We start from the raw sequence: 19,791 nt of genomic DNA, 5'->3' as shown, positions 1-19,791 counted from the left end.
TTATCATATTTTTACTGGCAAATGAGGTTCCCATAGTGTAGATGCTTGCCCCGAGCTCTCATACTCTGATGGTGCATTGTCTTTGAGTTGTGCGCCTTTTGGCGTCATCTGGTCCAACCCATATGAGACTAGGCTCAAGGAAAGCTGTCTCGGGTGTGGATCAATCAACTTTAAGGACAGTGCACATTATCAGAGTTATGTTCTTTTGTTTGTATTATGACTGCAGGTATTGCGGTCTATGCAAACATGACTCCTTGTAAAAAGGTGTCAGTTTTGTTGCCAGATAGAAGGGTAAAGAACCAATTATAATAAATAGAGAGTATCTTTTGGAAATAATTACTTCTGCAAAACATTGTCAGAGTGTGCCAAGATAGTATGGAATTGTATTACTAAGTGCAGAACCATTCCTGTCAATATGTGTAAAAGTTTTATCCCCTAACCACCGCTAATTAAAACTCACCTTAAAGCCATAGTGTGCAGCTTTCAGTACAGATTTTCTGAACAATTTTGCAATTGTGCAGCCCTATCCTGGCTCCGACCCTAGCCCTGCACAATTTGGTTATTTTCACTGTACAGAATGTAGGCTTGGAGTGATGCATTGTAGACGTGGCAGAACACATTGGGATGCATAATGGGGAATAATTTCACAATTTTTGTCCAGAAAAGGGGCCATAATTCAAATAAAACGGGTGGAAATACAGACTTTTACACTTCAGGAACTGGGCCTTTTATTTTACTTGTTTTGTATAATATGCCCATCAATGTAAGAAGCACATTGAAGGATTTCTATCATTAAAAATATAATTTAAAAACATGTAAACTGCAGAGAGTTCATACTGCACATGGTATAAGAGTGTGAGCAATGCACATTCAAATCCTTATGCTGTATTCCAAACACTGATCATGATACTTTACAGCAAACATTTCCACTGTTTAGGCATTAAGTATACATTGTTTCACAACCAATGCTCATATGATCATGAATCCATAATAAAAATAAAAATGTTTTTGAGTTAGTTCGCATAAATATAAATGTGTCATTAAACCTGCCACCACCCGACACAGCCAATTAATAAGGTTTGTCAGTAAACAAAACGTGCCAATTAGTTACTACTTCAGCACACCGGTGAGTTGGAGAGTAAACCCACAACATTTACATTTCGAGTACGACATTTCACTGTAAACTACAACCAGCTTCATCAGGCGATTAGCCAGAATTGTGATATGGAAAAGTACATAAACACCAATTTGCACGTTCTTGCAAAGTGCAAATGATGAGCACGGTTTTATCTATGTACTTGGTTTTACACGAAGCTGCTGAAGGGTGTGAGTTTAGCTTTGGAGTGCTGTGCTCGTCCCGTAGCCTTCACGCGACGTTCAGGTTCCACCACTGGCTGGGTGAGCATTGCCCCACGCTTGTCCGACCAGGGATACAGAGGGGCACCCCCACATTCACAAGCTGCGTCTGTCACCAGAAAGTCAACAGCATACGTGAACGTTACAGCTTAATTTATGGTACTGCTTCATAGTTAGATTCCGTTCATGAATGAGCGTGCGAGAATTTGAGCGGTCACTCTCTGTGCGATATTGACACAATAGTAATGTAATGTTCGTTCGTCATGGGCCCTCCTTTGCCAGTACCAAAGGCACTTTTAAGACTTCGGGTGAAATGTGAATCCCTGAAAATCATAAAGCCAGTATCAAGAGTGACATAGCCAAGGGGAGTCACCCACTTATCATGAATATCATTTATCATCATGAAACAACATGACAATCTAACATGGAGTGAGTGCATATATAGGTTTGGTTCCTCTACAAATCTCTGAAATTATTTCCATAAGTCACTGTGCATACAAGGCAGTAGACAGTAATGTCCCTTTTTTATGTGTGGGTAGGTGGTCGGATGGTTCATTGTTGACGTTCATGGCATGGGCAGACAGCAGACCGAATGCAGCCCGCAAATTCCAGACCTGCGTCTACATGTCTGCCAACAAGGGTGAGGCCGGTTCTTTTAATATGATGATGTGTATTCAGTCAATAACGGCTTTTGCACATAGAACTGTTTACAAAACAAAATTAGGCATCACGTTTGATAGTGCTGCCATTAGGTTGTCGATTTACACCATTGGAACCTCCTTTGCCAGTAGCAAAATATGATAATTGGTTTTTTACCCTTTTATCTGGCAACAAAACTGACACCTTTTTTTTACACCACGTGCGCCTTTTGGCGTCATCTGGTCCAACACCATGTGAGACTAGGCTCTAAGAAAAGCTGTCTCGGGTGTGGATCAATCAATTTCAAGGACAGTGCATACATTATCAGAGTTGTGTTTTTTGTTTGCATTCCGACCGCAGGTATTGTGGTCAATGCAAACATGACTCCTTGTAAAAAAGGTGTCAGTTTTGTTACCAGATAAAGGGTAAAAAAACAATTATCATGATGTCCAATGTTTGGTAAAAATTATTCCCACTTTATGCTCATAATTGTCTTACAGAGAGTCTAGGTTCCACCTCATGAACGTGGAATTTACATCACTGGATAGGGGCTGCCAATGGAAATAACCACGGGCCGAGATGTTGAATAGATAACGCTGCATCTTTAAACACAGTGATACCATTGTTAAGGACATAGTTAGATAGGAAATATAAAAAAAACTCAACACATTTGTCAACAACAGTGGCTAAAAATGAAAATAAATATACAATAGGCAATGTTTCAGGGAACGACTTCTTCATAGGACATTGCCTGATTATATCCATATTGTTTTTGAAATCGTATTTAGGCAATGTCAATAACAAATGTGTTAACTTTTTGTTTTGTTATTAGTGGCCTGTGCACCACTGCAAATGCAACATTACCAAATCCTAACTGTGTTTTAATTAGATAGCAAGAGTGTTGTCGTTGACGGGGATGTGTTCTGATGGTTCTCAGGTACTTGGGGGGACATGCGCTGTGGGATGAAGCTCCCAGCAGTGTGCAAGCGCTGGAATGTCACAATGTCATTTCCAATGACTCCTCTACACCCTGCCACGTCGGCCTGGGGGAACTGTCCTGATGGCTGGCATGTGTTTGGAGATAAGGTGGCCAAGTAGTGCTGCATGCAGCTGCGCACTCTTCACTGCAACTTGATCCATTGTTGGAAATGGTTTTAAGTATTTCTAAAAATGCGTTTATTTAGGCATTGGTTTGTAACAGATTAAAATATTTTAATAAAAAAATGTCCATTAGGTTGACTGGAGAGACGACAATGTGTGTGTGTGCTTGGCGTGTGCTGTGTGGTGCAGTGCTTGGGATTTGTGGATGGGCCTGGGCAGGCCAGGACGTGGATGGGTGCTAAGGAGTACTGCGAGAGCCAGGATGCAACCCTGGCCACCATTGCAAACCATCTCGAGCAAGGTGCCTGTCTGTCCTAGTGAACCAACCTCTGCACACTTGCTGACTCTATTGCAGGTCTTGCATAATGCACACAATAACATGCATATGAGAAAATAAAGTGGAATTTTATCGTTAGGACTATGTAAAATGGTAGTCAAATACAATCGGTGTTTATATTCTTTTTTTTACTCTATATGTTGTGATGGGCTTGAGTGACAGATTTGCATACAAACATGTGGGCTTTGCAGACATGTTTGTGAATTTGTTATTTTTATACACTATTTTCTCCAGAAAAGCCTTGCTGAATTCCGACTCTTTTTCAGGAGGGTCCTGCCAAGCTTTAGCATTATGGGGCGATATTTATATGTGTAATCCCAATTGAGTAATGTCTAGGTAATTCTTCAGATATTTGTCCAAAACCGGTTACATTGTATATTTTTTAGCTATGGGACAAACTCATATAATATGGAGGAAACCCATTCCGAACTGGGGGAGAACATACAAATTCCAACGATAAAGGTGCCAAAGTCTGGAATCGAACCGAGGCCCTTCTTGCTGCAAAGGCGCAAGTGTTCCTACTGTGCCACATCTGTGAATGTGTGTTTACAGCATTTATCATCTTGAAATTGGCACCGGGACAAGACAGCTACTGGGTGGGACTGCATGTGCGTGCGAGCGTGGGAGCATTCACATGGCTGGAAGAACGCAATGTCACATTCACCAACTGGATGCACCCTGCTTGGGTCAAGACAGACAAAGCAGACCAAGGGAGCAATGACAAGATTGACTTTGTACGTATCATTCGTGCATTTTGTGTTTGACATAAAGGTTTAAGTATATGCAGTGTTGCAACAAGTTTTGGAAATTGTGAGAATCGAAATCCTGTAACATTTGCAAGCTTCTTTGTAAAACATATAATTTTTGGAGGGACAGCTTTGACGATACAGATTGAATTTGAGATGGGAACAATTGGACAATTATGTATGTGAAAGGAAGGCTGTCATTCCACTGAAAACGGATGGATTAATCACTACTTCGGCTACATAAATCAGTCTCCACGTATATCATACATACATGTGTGACAGGGAGCAAGATGGGTAATTATTTTGGATTGGCACCCAGAGGTCAGAGACCAAGGTGAAGACAAAAAGCCAGATGGTAGGTAGCTGGAAAAGCAGGCCTTTGAGGCCTGGTGTTAACTCTGCTACAGGATATAGCGGAAGGAAGTGGTGACGAGGGTGTTATCCCATCACCAACATTGGCCATAATGACCTCTTGACCTGAAATTGAGAATTTTAAGATGACAACATTGAAAGTGCATTTCTAATATGATGGAAACCATCAGGCCTGCTTGAGATTTTTTGCAATTTCTAATTGTAATGTCAGCGATAAGTGTTACTGTTTATAGTTTCCTTAAAGTTGGGCTACATCTACATTGAGTCATCGTTGTGTCCTGTTACGTTTAATGAGTCGAGGTGAATGATCGTTAATTATTGAACTTTTAATATTTTCGTTTTGCCACTTAACTGGAGAGCATTGAGCAGTTGGTATACAGTGGTGGAGCATTAGTATAATGGTGTTTTTGACAATGGTGCAAATTATGTTTACACACATCCTAAGATTATCTAACCCACCGGCAGCAGTTGACAATTCCCAACTCAGAATTGTAACTGTGATGACCTATGCTATTACATTGCTCTTCTTGGTTCTTTCGGTAAAGTCACGTAGAAGGGAAGTAATAAAATAATAAAAATAAAACATAATAAAATAATTATCACGACGTTTCGGCCACAACGCAAGCAGCGTCCATTCAGATGCTGTCTCCCCGACAGACCTGGTCTTCACCTGAGGACGGCTGCTTGCGTTGTGGCCGAAACGTCGTGAGAATTATTTTATTATGTTTTATTTTTATTATTTTATTACTTCCCTTCTACGTGACTTTACCGAAAGAACGAAGAAGATGAATCCCTGCAGTCACGAAAGCTTTAAATCGAAAAATATTACATTGCTGTTGTTCTCTATTTTGGTTGTGGCTGGTGATGCAGGTGAGTTGCGTGCTGGTGTGGAATGGCCCTCCACTCCATTTTACCGGCAAGTGGGACAGCCGGAACTGCGTGCAGGAGGAGCACAACTTTATCTGCCAAAAATACAAAGGTAGAATCAATGTTTTTTGTTTTATTCACGTACGATTATTTATTTTTTCAGTGTGATTTTTTTAAATAACCTTTCTCACCAAGGGTGTGCGAGAGGGGTGCCTATTTGCATTCTGGGTGGGAATTGGGCTGTATGTCGTCTCCATGCTACAGCACGGCGTGGAATTTTAGTTATGGCCTGATGGCCTGCCAGGCACACCCTGATCACATCTAGGACCCATTGTGCATGTTACTTTAATTTGGGTCCCAAGCCACTTGCACCCATGGCTGCCACAGCAGGCTCTTGACATCTGCTGCATACTTGCAGGCGGCCCTGTCAAATAAATTCCTCAATAACTCCAATGTGTAAGAGCTGTTGATCGAAAACTATTCTACCATTCTTGATTTGAAGCTTTCGTGACTGCAGGAATCCATACTCTTTGGTTCTTTCGGTAAAATCACGTAGGTATAAAATCAAATCAAATACATCACGACGTTTCAGGCGCAACACTGATGATGGACGCTTGTGTTGCGCCCGAAACGTCGTGATTTATTCTATTCTGCCATGTCTGAATGCCTGTCAACAGAGACGGCAGAGTATGCACTTGAGCTCAGGTAGCTACCCTCCATACTTTTGTTTAGAATCATGACACTGTTCCCCACTCAAATAACTGCCTGCTTTAAAAGGGTTTCCAGTCAATGAATCGCTGTAGATTTTACAGCCTATTAGCAATCAACAAATATTGATGGAGTCCTGCAGTCTGGAGTGTAATACTAGTCCTTAGCCACATGCCATTTAAGCACCTCATATGCCGGTCTTCCTCCTCAGTATTTCGCCTTATGCTGTTGCCTACCATTGTGCATATTAGTGCTGGAACATTTATCTGAGTAAATAATTTTTTACCCTTATTTTCACATATCGGTTCCCCTGACGAGTCAAACATAACTCTTATCCTGACTATTATAGACTCTGTTGTCAATCCCCCCTCCCTCCGTACCACGATGACCGAGGGTTTTCTGCGCGGGTGTGTGCACATCTTAGACCCGGCACTTCCATCACCGTCGCCGATCCCAGACCCGCTCGCTGTGGACACACTGCGGATGGATAATGTAACGTACACGATGGTGCTGTACAGCCTGTCGTGGCCTGAGGCGGCGTGGCTGTGCGAGCGCCGTGACACGGTGCTGGCCAGCATCATGGACCCACGACACCAGGCGTTCCTCACACTCGTGCTCGACCGCGTGGCATCGCCGCTGTGGATCGGCCTCTCCAGCTTTGATGTACGGAGTTTTTTGACTTGCACCTCCGTTATAAAAAATACATCCCGTATTGTGCACATGCAGGGTGTCTCTCCCCAAACGTTATCGTCCATCAACGAAGAGTTATTGACGGCAGTTTGAACCAGGTTGATAAAACTTTACACACACGTCTTCTTACTCTTTTAGCGTATGAAAAGAATGTGTAAATTTACACGTCCACGTTTTTGTTTGTGAGCCATGTGAAAGCACACACTTGGTAGTATGAAGATGTTATCGCATGCGTTTTGTCTCTATAAATCTCCGTTGGTCAGTCATGGGGTTGGCTGAAGTATATAAATATTTGAAAAAAATAATGAAAAATCAAGATTCATGTTGTTACACTTTTTTATCTTACGGCTTGATTTTTATTCAATGCTTTCATATGTGCATCTAATTTCACTTGATTCAGAATGTTAATTTTGTTCTACATTCCATGGCTTCTGTAGCCGTAATTTTATGTAGTAAGCAGGAATGAATTATACACAACTCTTTCTTCCCACTGCAGAACACGCCTTGAGACCATGTGGTTGATGTAAAAAAACAAATCTCATAGAATGGGGATTGTTCCATAAACTCTTGACTTGACCTCGTATAAAAAATATATATTCGGCAATACTTTCCAATGTCGTGTGCCATACTCTGGCTCACCAGGAGAAGGAAGTACAGCAAGTGTGGAATAATATAATTCGTCCCATCTGTATGGAATAGAATGTTGCCCTCTCGCACCCGTAGCTTTTCTGCTGGTGCTCCATTTTCCTCCTACATGCCTAGATGTGTATTGGCTGTAAACATCTTAATATAACACATAGAATGCAGACCCCTTATAAATTTTGTTTTATTGGATTCAGCGTGCATTTCTAGATAAATAAGTAATTGTATATGTTACAATGATTCCAGTCCCGAAATTTTACTTCCATGACCATTAAGACTTTTGTTTGTTGATAAACGTGTGCGTGCTTCTACTGGCATGTGCGCGACCATGCACGTGCTTTTTGTATGTATGCGCAGTCAGGTGGCGTAGGCTACGAATGGATTTCTGATGATCACGTTCCCTACACACACTGGATGCGAGGCGAGCCCCAGACGATCGAGGGCTGCGTCTATATCGATCGTGACAGCTATTGGAAGGTGACAGGCTGCAAGACGCTCCTCAAGGGTGCCATCTGCATGAGTCGACAAGGTAAGGCCTCTGGTTACCTTGCCACTGTGTGATTCACATACGGGTGTGATTCATACTTCTGCCACTGACTTTGAAGTGCAGATTATATGGGGAATGTGCCATACAATGTAGTGTATTTAAAGTAATGATTTTAAGCTTTCATGACTGCAGCAATCCATACTATATGGTTCTTTCGGTAAAGTCACGTAGGTAGAAATAAAGTAAAACAAATCACGACGTTTCGATCGCAACACAAGCAATCTTCATCAGATGGAACAACCGCAGCGAGTACACAAAATCCGTGATCTAATCACATCTGTGAAGGAGGTTATTCCTGACATGCAATACCCTGGAGTCTACAAACTGAGTTGTGTCTGCGGTAGCAGTTACATTGGGGAAACGAAACGTCAGATCTCGGACCGTGTCCGCGAACACAAGGCAGATCTGAAACACGGCAGAACCAATACCTCTGCCGTAGCTGACCATTGCTATTACGCTGTGGGCTCGCATGATATTGTTTTTTCCGAGACCAAGGTACTCTGAAAACCTTCGGACAACTATCAAAGGTTTGTTCATGAAACCATCCAGATATATAAACACAGACATAACTTCAACCGAGAAGATGGATACAAATTGAACAATCATTGGAAGGATGTTATTAACCAGGTAATGCCTTAACTGGTTGTGGTTGTTTCCATCCTACATGCCGTTTACCAGTAGATTTTTTATTCCCCCCCCCCAGCTTCTAGCCCCGCCCACTTCCCCCCCCAGCCTCACGTCCTCTTCCCCTAGCGCTCACGCAGCGCCCCCCTTCCCCTACTTCACACCCCCCCCCCCTCTCTCTCTCCCCCCTTGCCTCCCCCCTTTCTTACCTATATAACCTCTTGCCACGGCAGCTCTCTCGCCTACTTCAGCATTTTTTTGCTGTGGTTGTTCCACCTGATGAACATTGCTTGTGTTGCGATCGAAACGTCGTGATTTGTTTTATTTTATTTGATTTCTACCTACTTGACTTTACCGAAATCACCAAAGAGTATGTATTTTATGTAGTTGTAACGTTGCAATACAATGTATCAGTGATTATTATGTTTTGGATGTTGACAGTTATGGCTGTATTCCGTTGTGTCACGTACCTAGAAGCGGTTCCCGTTAAGAGTGCCATCCAGGGGCAGTGCCCGCACTCCATCAACAGCTCGTCCTGGTTGCCTTTTCGTGGAAACTGCTACGCCTTCTATCCGGAGCGCACCACATACCAGGATGGTGCATCACAAGCCTGTGCCTCCATCCGTAAGCACACCTCTAGGAAACGTATACATTTATGGATATATTCGAATTATTTTCAAGTTAAAACACAAATATTTTTTTTACCAGTATCATGAAACAGATTTTATTTCTGGTGGATATTAGGGTGAATATAAAGTCAAAGAGAAAACAGCAATATTTATTTTGGGCACATTGTGGATTAGCTGAAATAATGATAATTGGAGCGCTAAATGCTTGTACACTACGTGGCAATTATATTTGTTTGGCTTTGTCAGGTGTGGAGGATATTAACGACACAAATTTGGCCATATTATTACATGGCCCAACCAAAAATTTAAACATAAATTCTAAGATAAAAACTTTTTGGCAGAGAAATATTGTGTCTGCCAACACTTTTTAGCTCATTATTATTAGTTGAATTTTGTGTGGGTTATTTTTACCACTTTATGTTTGTACCTTTCCCGTGTTCATTCAAAGACATGTATTCTGACACAAGCACACACATGTCTTTCAGATTCCCAGGCCAAACCACTGTCCATTCAGGATGAGCAGGAGAATACCTTCGTGTGGGAAAACCTGCAGCCCTACCAACAGCACATATCAAGCATCTGGCTCAGCCTCAGCTATGACACTGATGGTACATCTACACTTGATGGTCTAAATATAAATGATTCAAGGTATTCATGTAAGCAGATTTACGTGTAAGAGGATGCAATACCAATCAGGAGAAACAAATGCATTGCCCGCTTCAGTGAAGTGTGATACAAATTCAATTGGATTGAATTATTGTTCGTGGTAAAGTTGTGATTATCAACAGCCATTTAGCCATCTCTTTCACTTATACTCAAGAAAAAAAAAATCATTTACAGCGCATTGCAATTCAAATCTTCATGAATGTCATATGATGTAAGTCATGGGAGGTTTTAATCATACTCTTTGGTTTCTTCGGTGAAGTCACGTAGGTAAAAAATAAAATAAATTAAATCACAACGTTTTGGGTGCAACACAAGCACCCGCTTGTGTTGCACCCAAAACGTCGTGATTTAATTTAGTTGTTTTCATTTATTTTTATTTTTTACCTACGTGACTTTACCGAAAAAACCAAAGAATATGAATCCTTGCAGTCACGAAAGCTTCAAATCTAGGTTTTAATCATACTTCACTATGTTGGTCAGTGTGGTTTAGTGAAGCGGAGACCTAGGAGAAGTATAATTTGCTGCTGTGTGGGAACCACAGATTGAGACTACAGGTTTGTGTGCCTGTTGGCATAGATAGGTGATCATATAATGAATGTTATCCTCCCTTCAATGAAGTTGGTGACCTGCGCTGGGAGGATGGCTCACAGCTCCGCTACACCAACTGGGCGCACGGCGATCCACAGGGCCTCATGGATGCCGATCTGTGTGCGTGGATGGTGACAAATACTGGGAAGTGGGAGCTGGTTACATGCACCACCCCCGGCCTTGGCCTCATATGCAAGATGCCTCGAGGTACCGTTTGTGTGTCTACATTTTTCGGTGACCCCTTGTATAAATGTATGTTGAACGTCTTTCACACCGTACATAGTCAACCGTGCTAATCAGATGTCCTGGGGAAGGACAACAAACTAAACTTTATTCAGGTTCCGATTGGAACCTTCTGAAAAGGGGCCATTATCTTCACTTTCCTCACAGTGATGCTGTTTTAAAATGATACAATAGTAGAAGGTGCATTATTTATGTCGTGCTCACCTATTTTTAGTCACCCAAGTATAGGGTTGTTTCTCCTAGACTGTCCCCTGTCATATACTATTTATAGGGGTGTGATCGGCTTCACCTTGGGAAAGAGCAAACAAATAATAACCTTGAGGAGGGAGCAATCGCTAAATATCGGCAGTAAATTGAAGTGTGATGGGGAGAGGTGGACCAGTATGTGAACGATGCGTGTCCATTTGCATGTTTGCTGAAGTTGGGGTGGGTGTGGTCACACAGATGTCACCTACCAGAAATGTGTGACATATGTTCGTACATGCGCACCTCCGATTAGCACTGTTGGCTATGTATGGTGGGAAATAAGTTGGACATACATACAATGTGTTTCTACAGCTATTTTCAAAATGGCATGCACTTTGTTCAAATTCAATATTTCTATGACAGCCATGACCTCTGTAACAAAATCATACATAGCCTTAGACATAACAGGTCACAGGCATCAGCATATATAGTTTTGTTAACTCCGTTAAACTCTGTAAATGTAAATGCCTGTAGCATTCACAGAATTAAATTACATCTAATGCTCACATGGGAGGTTTTGAATTTGGAGAGTATAGCATCTTGGTTGCTGCCCTGTACACGTAGTGTTTAAATGTCAAACATATGCAATTGTGTTTGGTGCACGATTGTATAATATACAATAAAAAATTACTCATCATTTGAAATATTGCAGAAATGATATTTTAGCCAACTTGCAGCAATGGAGGTCTCGCATAAAATATATCAGAAGTGGACAAGGGTTAAAGTATGCTGGCTATACATGCAAAAAAGAACATTTCACTGCGGCGATGCTTAATGAATTGATTTTATTTTGGCAGTGAAAGATTCAGATCACAGCACCCATATGAAAAGTAAGTTATTTTCACTCGTTGCAAGTTATCGTTAGTCTAGATATATCCACTGCTGGATGCAGGCTCCTCTACATTGTTGCAATCCGTCATGTCACAATCCGTGATCTGATATCATTGTGCCATCACGTGGGTGGTCTTCCTCTCCAAGTGTGTTCCCTCCTCTGGCTGTCATTCCATCACAAGCCTTGTCCAACGACCATTCCTTCGCGTGATGTGTTCTGTCCAAGGAAACTTACTCTTTTCAACAGTTAATATGATATCTGTCACTCAGTATTATTTCAAGCATGAACCTCTACACACTCTCTACACACTTTTTAATGCTAATTAACGGTATTTTATGGTTAAGAGAGCAGACTGGAGCGCTTTTGGAAAGGTAAATGTCTGGAGAGGAAAAGATTTAACTATTGTGTATTGCCTGCCCTGACATATGGTTCGGAAACATAGTCCCTGACCAACAAAAGCTTAAGAGTGTATGTATGTTGAACTTCTTTCGCACTGTACATAGCCAGCCGTGCTAATCGGAGGTGCAAGAGTGCACAACGAAGTATGGAGAGATTCATGCTTGGAATACACCGAGACACAGAAAGAGCAACAATGGATTGTGAACATATGCAGATTCAATACATCTGCAGATTTGACCGTTAAGAAAAATACGTGGGCTTGGGCAGGACATGTCACAAAGTGATGGCTAATGGGCAAGAATAATTACTGAGCAGGAGGCAAAGGAGGGAAGACACCCAAGAACACGTCCACGACGGAGATGGGGCGATGACATTCTGGGTGCATTGTTGCATTGTGGGACTGTGAGGGTAAGCAGCTACTTGGGTAGCCTTTCATCCAGCAGTAGATTGATAAGTCATCAAAAAAAACCTAATTTTAATCATGTATGTAAATGTGTCACACTTTAGAAAGCATGACTTCTGTACCGTGAAAGCACTTGTCCAGCAGCTGTATACAACAACAATATTGGATCATTGCTTTGAAAATATTATTTTTTCGTTGTCTACTACAATACAAATTCACTGTTGTGCATGAATTAGAGTTATGCTATTGTCTTGAAAGGATTCTGTTTCTTACCTTTTTGGATGAATTCATGTTTTGTGGTTGTATGCATGTAATGCCTCAAATCAAAAAAATGTCTATATACATCTTAATTTCCAGAATGCAATCTGGTGGTCCTGAGCATTACCAAATGGGCATGTAGTAAGCCTTTGGTACAGTTGATGGAAAGTGCACAAACTGTGGCGTATGCCCTTTATTCTCTCAGGCATCATGCTCATTGCCAGGCTATTTTATTTTGGATATTAGAGCAGCATTAATATACTATATACTCTAGTATTAGTTCAAATATGCGAATGTATACACATATATGAAGGTACATGGGAAGATATGTACGTACATTGAAACGGAAATGCAAAGCAAACCATGTGCGTTTGTGTGTGCGTGTTTCTCCAAAACAGTCAAGACGTACGGCTTTCTTCTGGATGTCTTGGGCCTTGTCCTCATGTTGCTGGGCGTGGTTGGGGCTTTCTTGCTCATCTGCTGGATATACCGCAGTCGGCGGCACCGCCGCAACGAAGCCCGCAGGCTCCGTGGAGACTGTGCCAGTGACAGTCCTGGCACGAGGGGACCACAGGGCTGTTCCACTTTCCAGAATGCACTATATACACGTGGAGGTGGCGGTAGCCGGGCTCTAGAGGGAAGCGGTAGTGATAGAAATCTCCTGGTGAGTGAAATCGAAGTCAACGAAGCTATGGATTAGCTCAGTGAATGATTGTCTTTGTTGTCGTTTCCTTTATTACTTGTGCTCTGCTTGTTAACAGCGACAGCTGTAATAGGACTGGAAGTATATATTTTTTATCACCGAATAGGACAGCGTACATTTTAAAAGGCAGAATCATGTCTTATGCTATCGAAAAGAATTGTTAAAGATCAAGTAAATGGTACATTTTTACTTTTCACCATCGTAAAGTTACGATGTGTTATCTTCTAGAGGTATGAAAATATACAGGTTAAAGAAGTGCATTTTAGCGTCCATAATTTATACTCTTAGGTTTTTTCGGTAAAGTCACGTAGGCACAAATAAATAATAAAAATAAAAAGAATAGAAATAATAATAGAAATAAAATTACTATAATAGAAATAAAATAATTATTTGTATTATTTATTTTTACCTACGTGACTTTTCCGAAAAAACCTGAGAGTATGAATCCTTGCAGTCACGAAAGCTTCAAATCTAGAATGTCCATAATTTAACACAACTAATTAATTTCCCATTGTTTACTCATCCACTTTTCACCTATAATGTGCCCTGCCTATTGTGATTGCATTTGGTAAGAGCCAAGCTTTTCATAGGTTTTTAACTTCGTAGTTTTTTTTTTATGCGATTGATTAAAAGAAATGGAACATGAGATAAACCTTAAATACTAAGTGATCATTAATTACGTTAAATTATCAATTAAACAGTGTTTAAACAATTCTGTCTGCAGAAATGCAATGTCATAATGTCAGTTACATTTTATTGCGTGTTCTAGCTTGATCATTACTTTACTAGGGAAGATTATTTTTATTCTATTTTGTAGTATAGGGTTATTCTCAAATGTAACCTTTCAATCACGACAAAGGGCCTTCGTGGTTTCTTTTTAGAAATTTGTCCCATGCTGTCCCAATTCCTGTACGATTTGGATATTGCACCAAATTCATGTGTAAGGTTTTGGCTCAATTCACCGGGCAGAATGGATGGAACTCCATTCCCCCATAAAATCCACCGCCAATCGGTAGCTGGAGGGAGTGCTGAAGGAGAATCAAGGCCGTGCTTGCTGCCATCAGCACACTATCCAGCCGGTGGCCCGAGTCAACCAATCAAGGCTTCATCTCTCCTCCACCAAGGAGCAGAATAGCAGCGCAAATCCAATGGCAGCTTAACGTTAGTTAAAAGAAACTGAAGGCAATGTTGAATATGATGATAATAATGATGAACAAAAATAATTTGATAGCAATAATTGTGATGATCAACATGATAACAGACAATTATAATTTATATGACTTTTATAACTTCCGTTTCTGAATGTCCATGGCATTTCCCGTACAATTCGAGAGGAACGAAAAGGTGCTCAAATTATCCCGGTACTTCTGAAAATATTTTTGCAGAATCCACAGCATGCTGTCATGTTTATGCTCAGTCTTCAAGCCACACAGACCAGCATTTAAGTATGGCAAAAATAACCTCCTGATCCGTATGACCTCGGGAGGCCCTTATCCAGCAGTGGATTGACAAGTACACAAGTTTTCACGTCCACGAGCTTAATCCCCCCCAGGGTGCAATTGTCGGGATTCTGTGCGATGGAAAAACGTTTCCGCCAACGTTGGCTCATTCTGCCATTGTGGTTTGTGCAGTAGCGTAATGGCCTCTTTAAAATGGGGAATTTGCCCCGAATGAATTGCAAAATTTGGAATGTGGCTACTTTCCACAAAAACAACTATTCTGCCAATAATAGCTCCATGAACTGGCTCCATCGTGTTTTAATCAATACAGCATTAGGAAGGCATCCTTAGGTGAGGTTATAGAAATAGAAATTAACCGTTGACTCCCTGCACTGATCCAGTGATTGTCACAATAATCTCAAGGCTAAACAGCGTTCCTACATCACTTAAATAATAAGATACTTACAGGGTATATCGTAAAAAAAATGGGACCAAATCCTGTTTTATCATTAAAACAGGAAAACCTTGTTGAAAACTCACCATCATAATATGAAGCTTTTTTGCAATGCCACCGTTAACAAAAAGGTTCAAGATGCGGTTTTTATCCGGTGTCTGAATGCAAGGGATATATTTTCTAATTGCAATTGTTTTAATTTACAAGCACATCGTGTCAAAAAATGAGGAGAAAGCCAATTAGAAAATGTATAGGTCTGTTTCTTTTTGTAACATTTTCTATATTTTTACAATTTCCAAAGACATCTAAGAATGTGCGAGCGATCACTATATGATATTTCTAGGAATACGATTGATCTTTTTCAGTAAATGTTTTGTAACAGCTGCTTCATATGCATGTGATATATTTGATATTTGACTTTAAAGATACAATTTTACATACAGCATTCAAGGGATGTTGATCCATCTCTGACTTTGTAAACTGGGTTAATTTTTTTAAATGACCAAAGGTAAATTTTAAACATGAAATATGAACATTTTGGCTCATTACCCACTTCATAAATGTTCTGACAATCTGGCTGGCTTCAAAGCAAGAAAGAAAACATGTTTTACAATTAAACATGAATAAGTTGCACTTTACAACTATCGGTCTGCCAGTACTGTATATATTAGGAGGAAAGACAAGTTTGCAAAAATTAGCCGATTTCAAGTTAAGCAAGTCATGGAACCATACTTCTCACACGCTGATGAAGTAAATGCGCAGTTTAATGTTCTTTTTACATTGTACAAGAATAAAGTGTGGTCGAATGACAGTCATGTGACTGTTGTTGTGAGGGAGCATGCACAACTATCGTGGAAGTTGTTGAACACTAGTGGGGAAAAATACGTTTTCTGTTATCATTGCATAGATTTACTTACAGAATTTGAAGACAAACTTGATCAATTTAATTTTGCATCAGAGATGATTGTAAAATACCAGAAGTAAAGCTAAACTGGATTGGTTTTGCTACACGGTCAGTTCCACATGCATCCCATGTTTTTTTTTTAAGAAATGAAGCATACATTTCAATGTGTTTACCCGTCTGTGCTGGTTTCTGGGTTGCGTAAAGTGAGTTTTGAATGGACAGCGACTTGGTCGTAACACGTGCCAACAAGGACACTCAATTGATTTTGATGTTGAAGTTCTGTGCAAAACTAGCTACTACTGGCCAAGACTTGGGAATCTATCGAAATTGAAAGAAATAAAAATAATTTTAACCGCTCCGATAGCCACCGACTTATTGCTGCGTGAACGCGAATCATCAAATAATACATTGTTTAAATGCATGCTTATACAGGGCACCAACCATACTTCAATAGGGATTACCGTTGGTACGGCTATTTTAATACACACAATGGACAGGAAGGACAAGATCAAAGGGCTCGCATAATGTACGTTGGCTCATTAATCCCCCCCCCCCCCCACTTTGCGCACGAGCGCAGAAGCGTGGTCACCACATCTACGCCTCTATATAAGGAACGAAACAGGTGGACATCTCCACAAATCTGGCTGTCGCCTGATGAAGCTAGTTGTAATTACTGGCGAAACGTCGTACTCGGATTGTAGATGTTGTGGCTTGGCTCTCCAACACACCGGTGTGCTGTACTAGTGACGAATTTGCACGTTCTGTTTACGTGACAACCCTTACTAGTTGGCTGTGTCGGGTGGTGGCAGGTTGTAACGACACATTTATATCTTTACGCGATCTAACCCAAACAAACCTCTATTATGAACGTTAGTATTAGTGCCTTTGTCCCCACACACAATGTACAATGCAATGTCTGTATGCCACACTACTGTGCTCAGCTCACCGTCAGGGCTCATAGGTCTCAACTGCATTGTTCTGTAAAGCCCCTGGTATCTGCCATCATTATTATTCTGTGACTTGTCTATGCAATGTATTGTGCTATAATGATACAAGTTGTAACATAACTTAAACATTAATGTTAAATTTGTATGCCGATTCAATAAAAGTGATTTTCAAGCATATTTAGTCCGAGAACAAATAATTACATGGTTACTCTACATGAGATAGTTTGATGGTTGTGGTTATTGTGTGGAAGTTTCCAATGTTTTTCTTCAAATACTGTGTTAAAATATAAAATGTTTACAAAGTGTGAATTTATATTGTTTAGATAATGGGTGAAAATATTTGGAATATACCATTTTAAAACGGTTTTCCAATATAATATTTTTTTCAATTACAGAAATGTGATCACCCCAACACAGAACATTTGGGTCTGACAAGAGCAGTATAAGGTATAAATTATTTGATTGTTTGAAATATGCCAGAAAAGCCTCGTCACCAGAAAGCCTCTACCCCCCCAATTAGTCCAGTCAGGTGGCCTGTCTGCAACGATTCTCTAAGGATACCTGGTGTAGATGTGCAATGTTAACTCTGATTGGTCATCAGATTCAAAGTTGGACCCCACATTTTCTATGCCCAGGGGCGGTTGGAGGTGTGGTGCGCGAGGCAACTGGAAACACCTCCCAATGTGCGTTCCTAGGCCAGTTATTGAAGCTGGACTGAGGTCAACTGTGATGAAATAAGGTGGACAACAGTGGGTTCGGGTGCTTTTGGAAAGCAGAACTTGACAGGTGAAAGGCAACGTTTTTAATCAATATAGATTACCCATTGTTACGTAGATTAAAAAAAAACATGGACACTCATGAAGATGGAACAAACTGAAGAGTGTACAAAGAAGCATGGGATAGATGCATGTTTGGAATTACACCCAGAGGCAAAAAGAGGAACAGATGGATTGAAGAATACACAAAAGTTAATACTGGTAGGAACCACCTGGTTCCACCAGCCCACAGGGGATTATTGTGTCCGTCCGTCGTGAATCCAAAAATGGGAGGGGTGGGGCTGGGTGGAGAGGGGCTGGGTGGGGAGGGGCTGGTCACCCCGTTATCTTTTTCTTTCTTCTTTTTTTTTATATATAAAAGTCTCCGTGCGCTCGCGCTTGCGAAGGATTTGGCTCTCGGACGGTGGGGTTTAAGACCGAAATAATTTGCCAGGCGGCACGCCCTAAACCTCGTGGTAGGAATAGGCTATTCCGTTTTCGCATCCGTAAACTTTAAAGTAGCTTAATTAACACATTTGTGCGGTTTCTATTATTACGTATTGCTCGCCGTCGACGCCAATTACGTGGGGGGGCGGACCCTACCAACTGATGCGCCTTCGCTCGAGCTCACGGGACATTTTATTTTACGCGTTTTACAGCCAACACATACACACATCACGCTGCGGATATTTTTTTCACAGTGTCATGTACTCTTCGCCCTCCCCCCCCAACACGATGCGTCCAATTTATAATACAGACTCCGTAGATAATATTTTACTGCTTACATAGCATTATTCTTGCACGGCCAGGGGATGCTGGGGAGGGGGGGTAGCGGCCCAGCCCCTAGCCTGGCAATGTGCCAACTCCGCCGCCTCGCCAATGTAGGCCAGGACGGGGACTACACATGGCACAAGGCCTCAACATGGCTATGGTAACTACAACAACTCAAGTCCATTGTTTACTATTGTTAAACACATAAGTTGACAAACATTACAATAATAATGTTTGTGTGCAGATAAAAACTCAGCTTCATTGTTCAACATTATGAAACAAGTTCACAGATGTTATTATTTGTTTCTTTCGGTTAAGTCACGTCTAAAGATAAAATATTCAATTAAATAATAGAATACGACGTTTCGATTGCAACACAAGCAATCATCATCAGGTATAATGAAATAGCGACATAAAATCTAACCAGAAAACTATAGACAGACATATTAGCAGACAGATATCACCAAGATACATAGAGAGAGCAACACAGGTAACAGAGAGAGGTGGTCGTCTCTGTGGGGTGGCCTTAAATAGACAGAGGAGGGCGGACGCAGAGAGAGGGAGGGGGGTTAGAGAAAAAAATAGCATATCAATGAGTGGACAACAAAACGTGGTGCTGCAAGTGCGATGACACGGCAAGCAAGCCTGAAAATCAGGAGGACACACTAAAATTAAATAACCTAGTAAAATATCGAAATGTAATGTAATACAACACAGAGGGTCGGTCAACACACAATTAACGCATAGCCTGGTTGATTACGTATTTCAAAGATTGCTAAGTTAGAATTTAAGTGTGAACATTCCAAAGAGAGGACACAGGCAGAGAGAACAAGTAGTCAGAGAGAGAGAAAAAAAGAAGATAAGTTTAAAACTTCCCCGTAGAAGTGGTTCAATCTTAATTTTAGAACTTTCGTGACTGCAGGAA

At 41.0% G+C, this 19,791-nt stretch overlaps 1 protein-coding gene across 2 annotated transcripts in view; it reads left to right on the top strand.

Moving 5' to 3' along the window:
- The window catches only part of MRC2 (mannose receptor C-type 2), a 69,293-nt gene extending 51,776 nt beyond the window's left edge, over positions 1 to 17,517 (top strand). For both annotated transcript variants that reach the window (XM_078619851.1, XM_078619774.1), the window contains exons 20-31: positions 1,896 to 1,996; positions 2,933 to 3,081; positions 3,286 to 3,397; positions 3,986 to 4,167; positions 5,422 to 5,530; positions 6,551 to 6,789; positions 7,816 to 7,987; positions 9,104 to 9,253; positions 9,744 to 9,866; positions 10,543 to 10,719; positions 11,799 to 11,831; positions 13,292 to 17,517. In XM_078619851.1, coding sequence (XP_078475977.1) covers positions 1,896 to 1,996; positions 2,933 to 3,081; positions 3,286 to 3,397; positions 3,986 to 4,167; positions 5,422 to 5,530; positions 6,551 to 6,789; positions 7,816 to 7,987; positions 9,104 to 9,253; positions 9,744 to 9,866; positions 10,543 to 10,719; positions 11,799 to 11,831; positions 13,292 to 13,593 — 1,849 coding nt within the window. In that variant the 3' untranslated portion in view covers positions 13,594 to 17,517. The remainder of the gene's footprint in view (positions 1 to 1,895; positions 1,997 to 2,932; positions 3,082 to 3,285; positions 3,398 to 3,985; positions 4,168 to 5,421; positions 5,531 to 6,550; positions 6,790 to 7,815; positions 7,988 to 9,103; positions 9,254 to 9,743; positions 9,867 to 10,542; positions 10,720 to 11,798; positions 11,832 to 13,291) is intronic.
- Positions 17,518 to 19,791: the final 2,274 nt, after the last annotated feature.

The sequence above is a fragment of the Lampetra planeri genome, chromosome 1 (assembly GCF_965212315.1).
Source record: "Lampetra planeri chromosome 1, kcLamPlan1.2.h2, whole genome shotgun sequence".
Lineage (NCBI taxonomy): Eukaryota > Metazoa > Chordata > Hyperoartia > Petromyzontiformes > Petromyzontidae > Lampetra > Lampetra planeri.
This window is presented reverse-complemented; position numbering and strand designations above follow the sequence as displayed.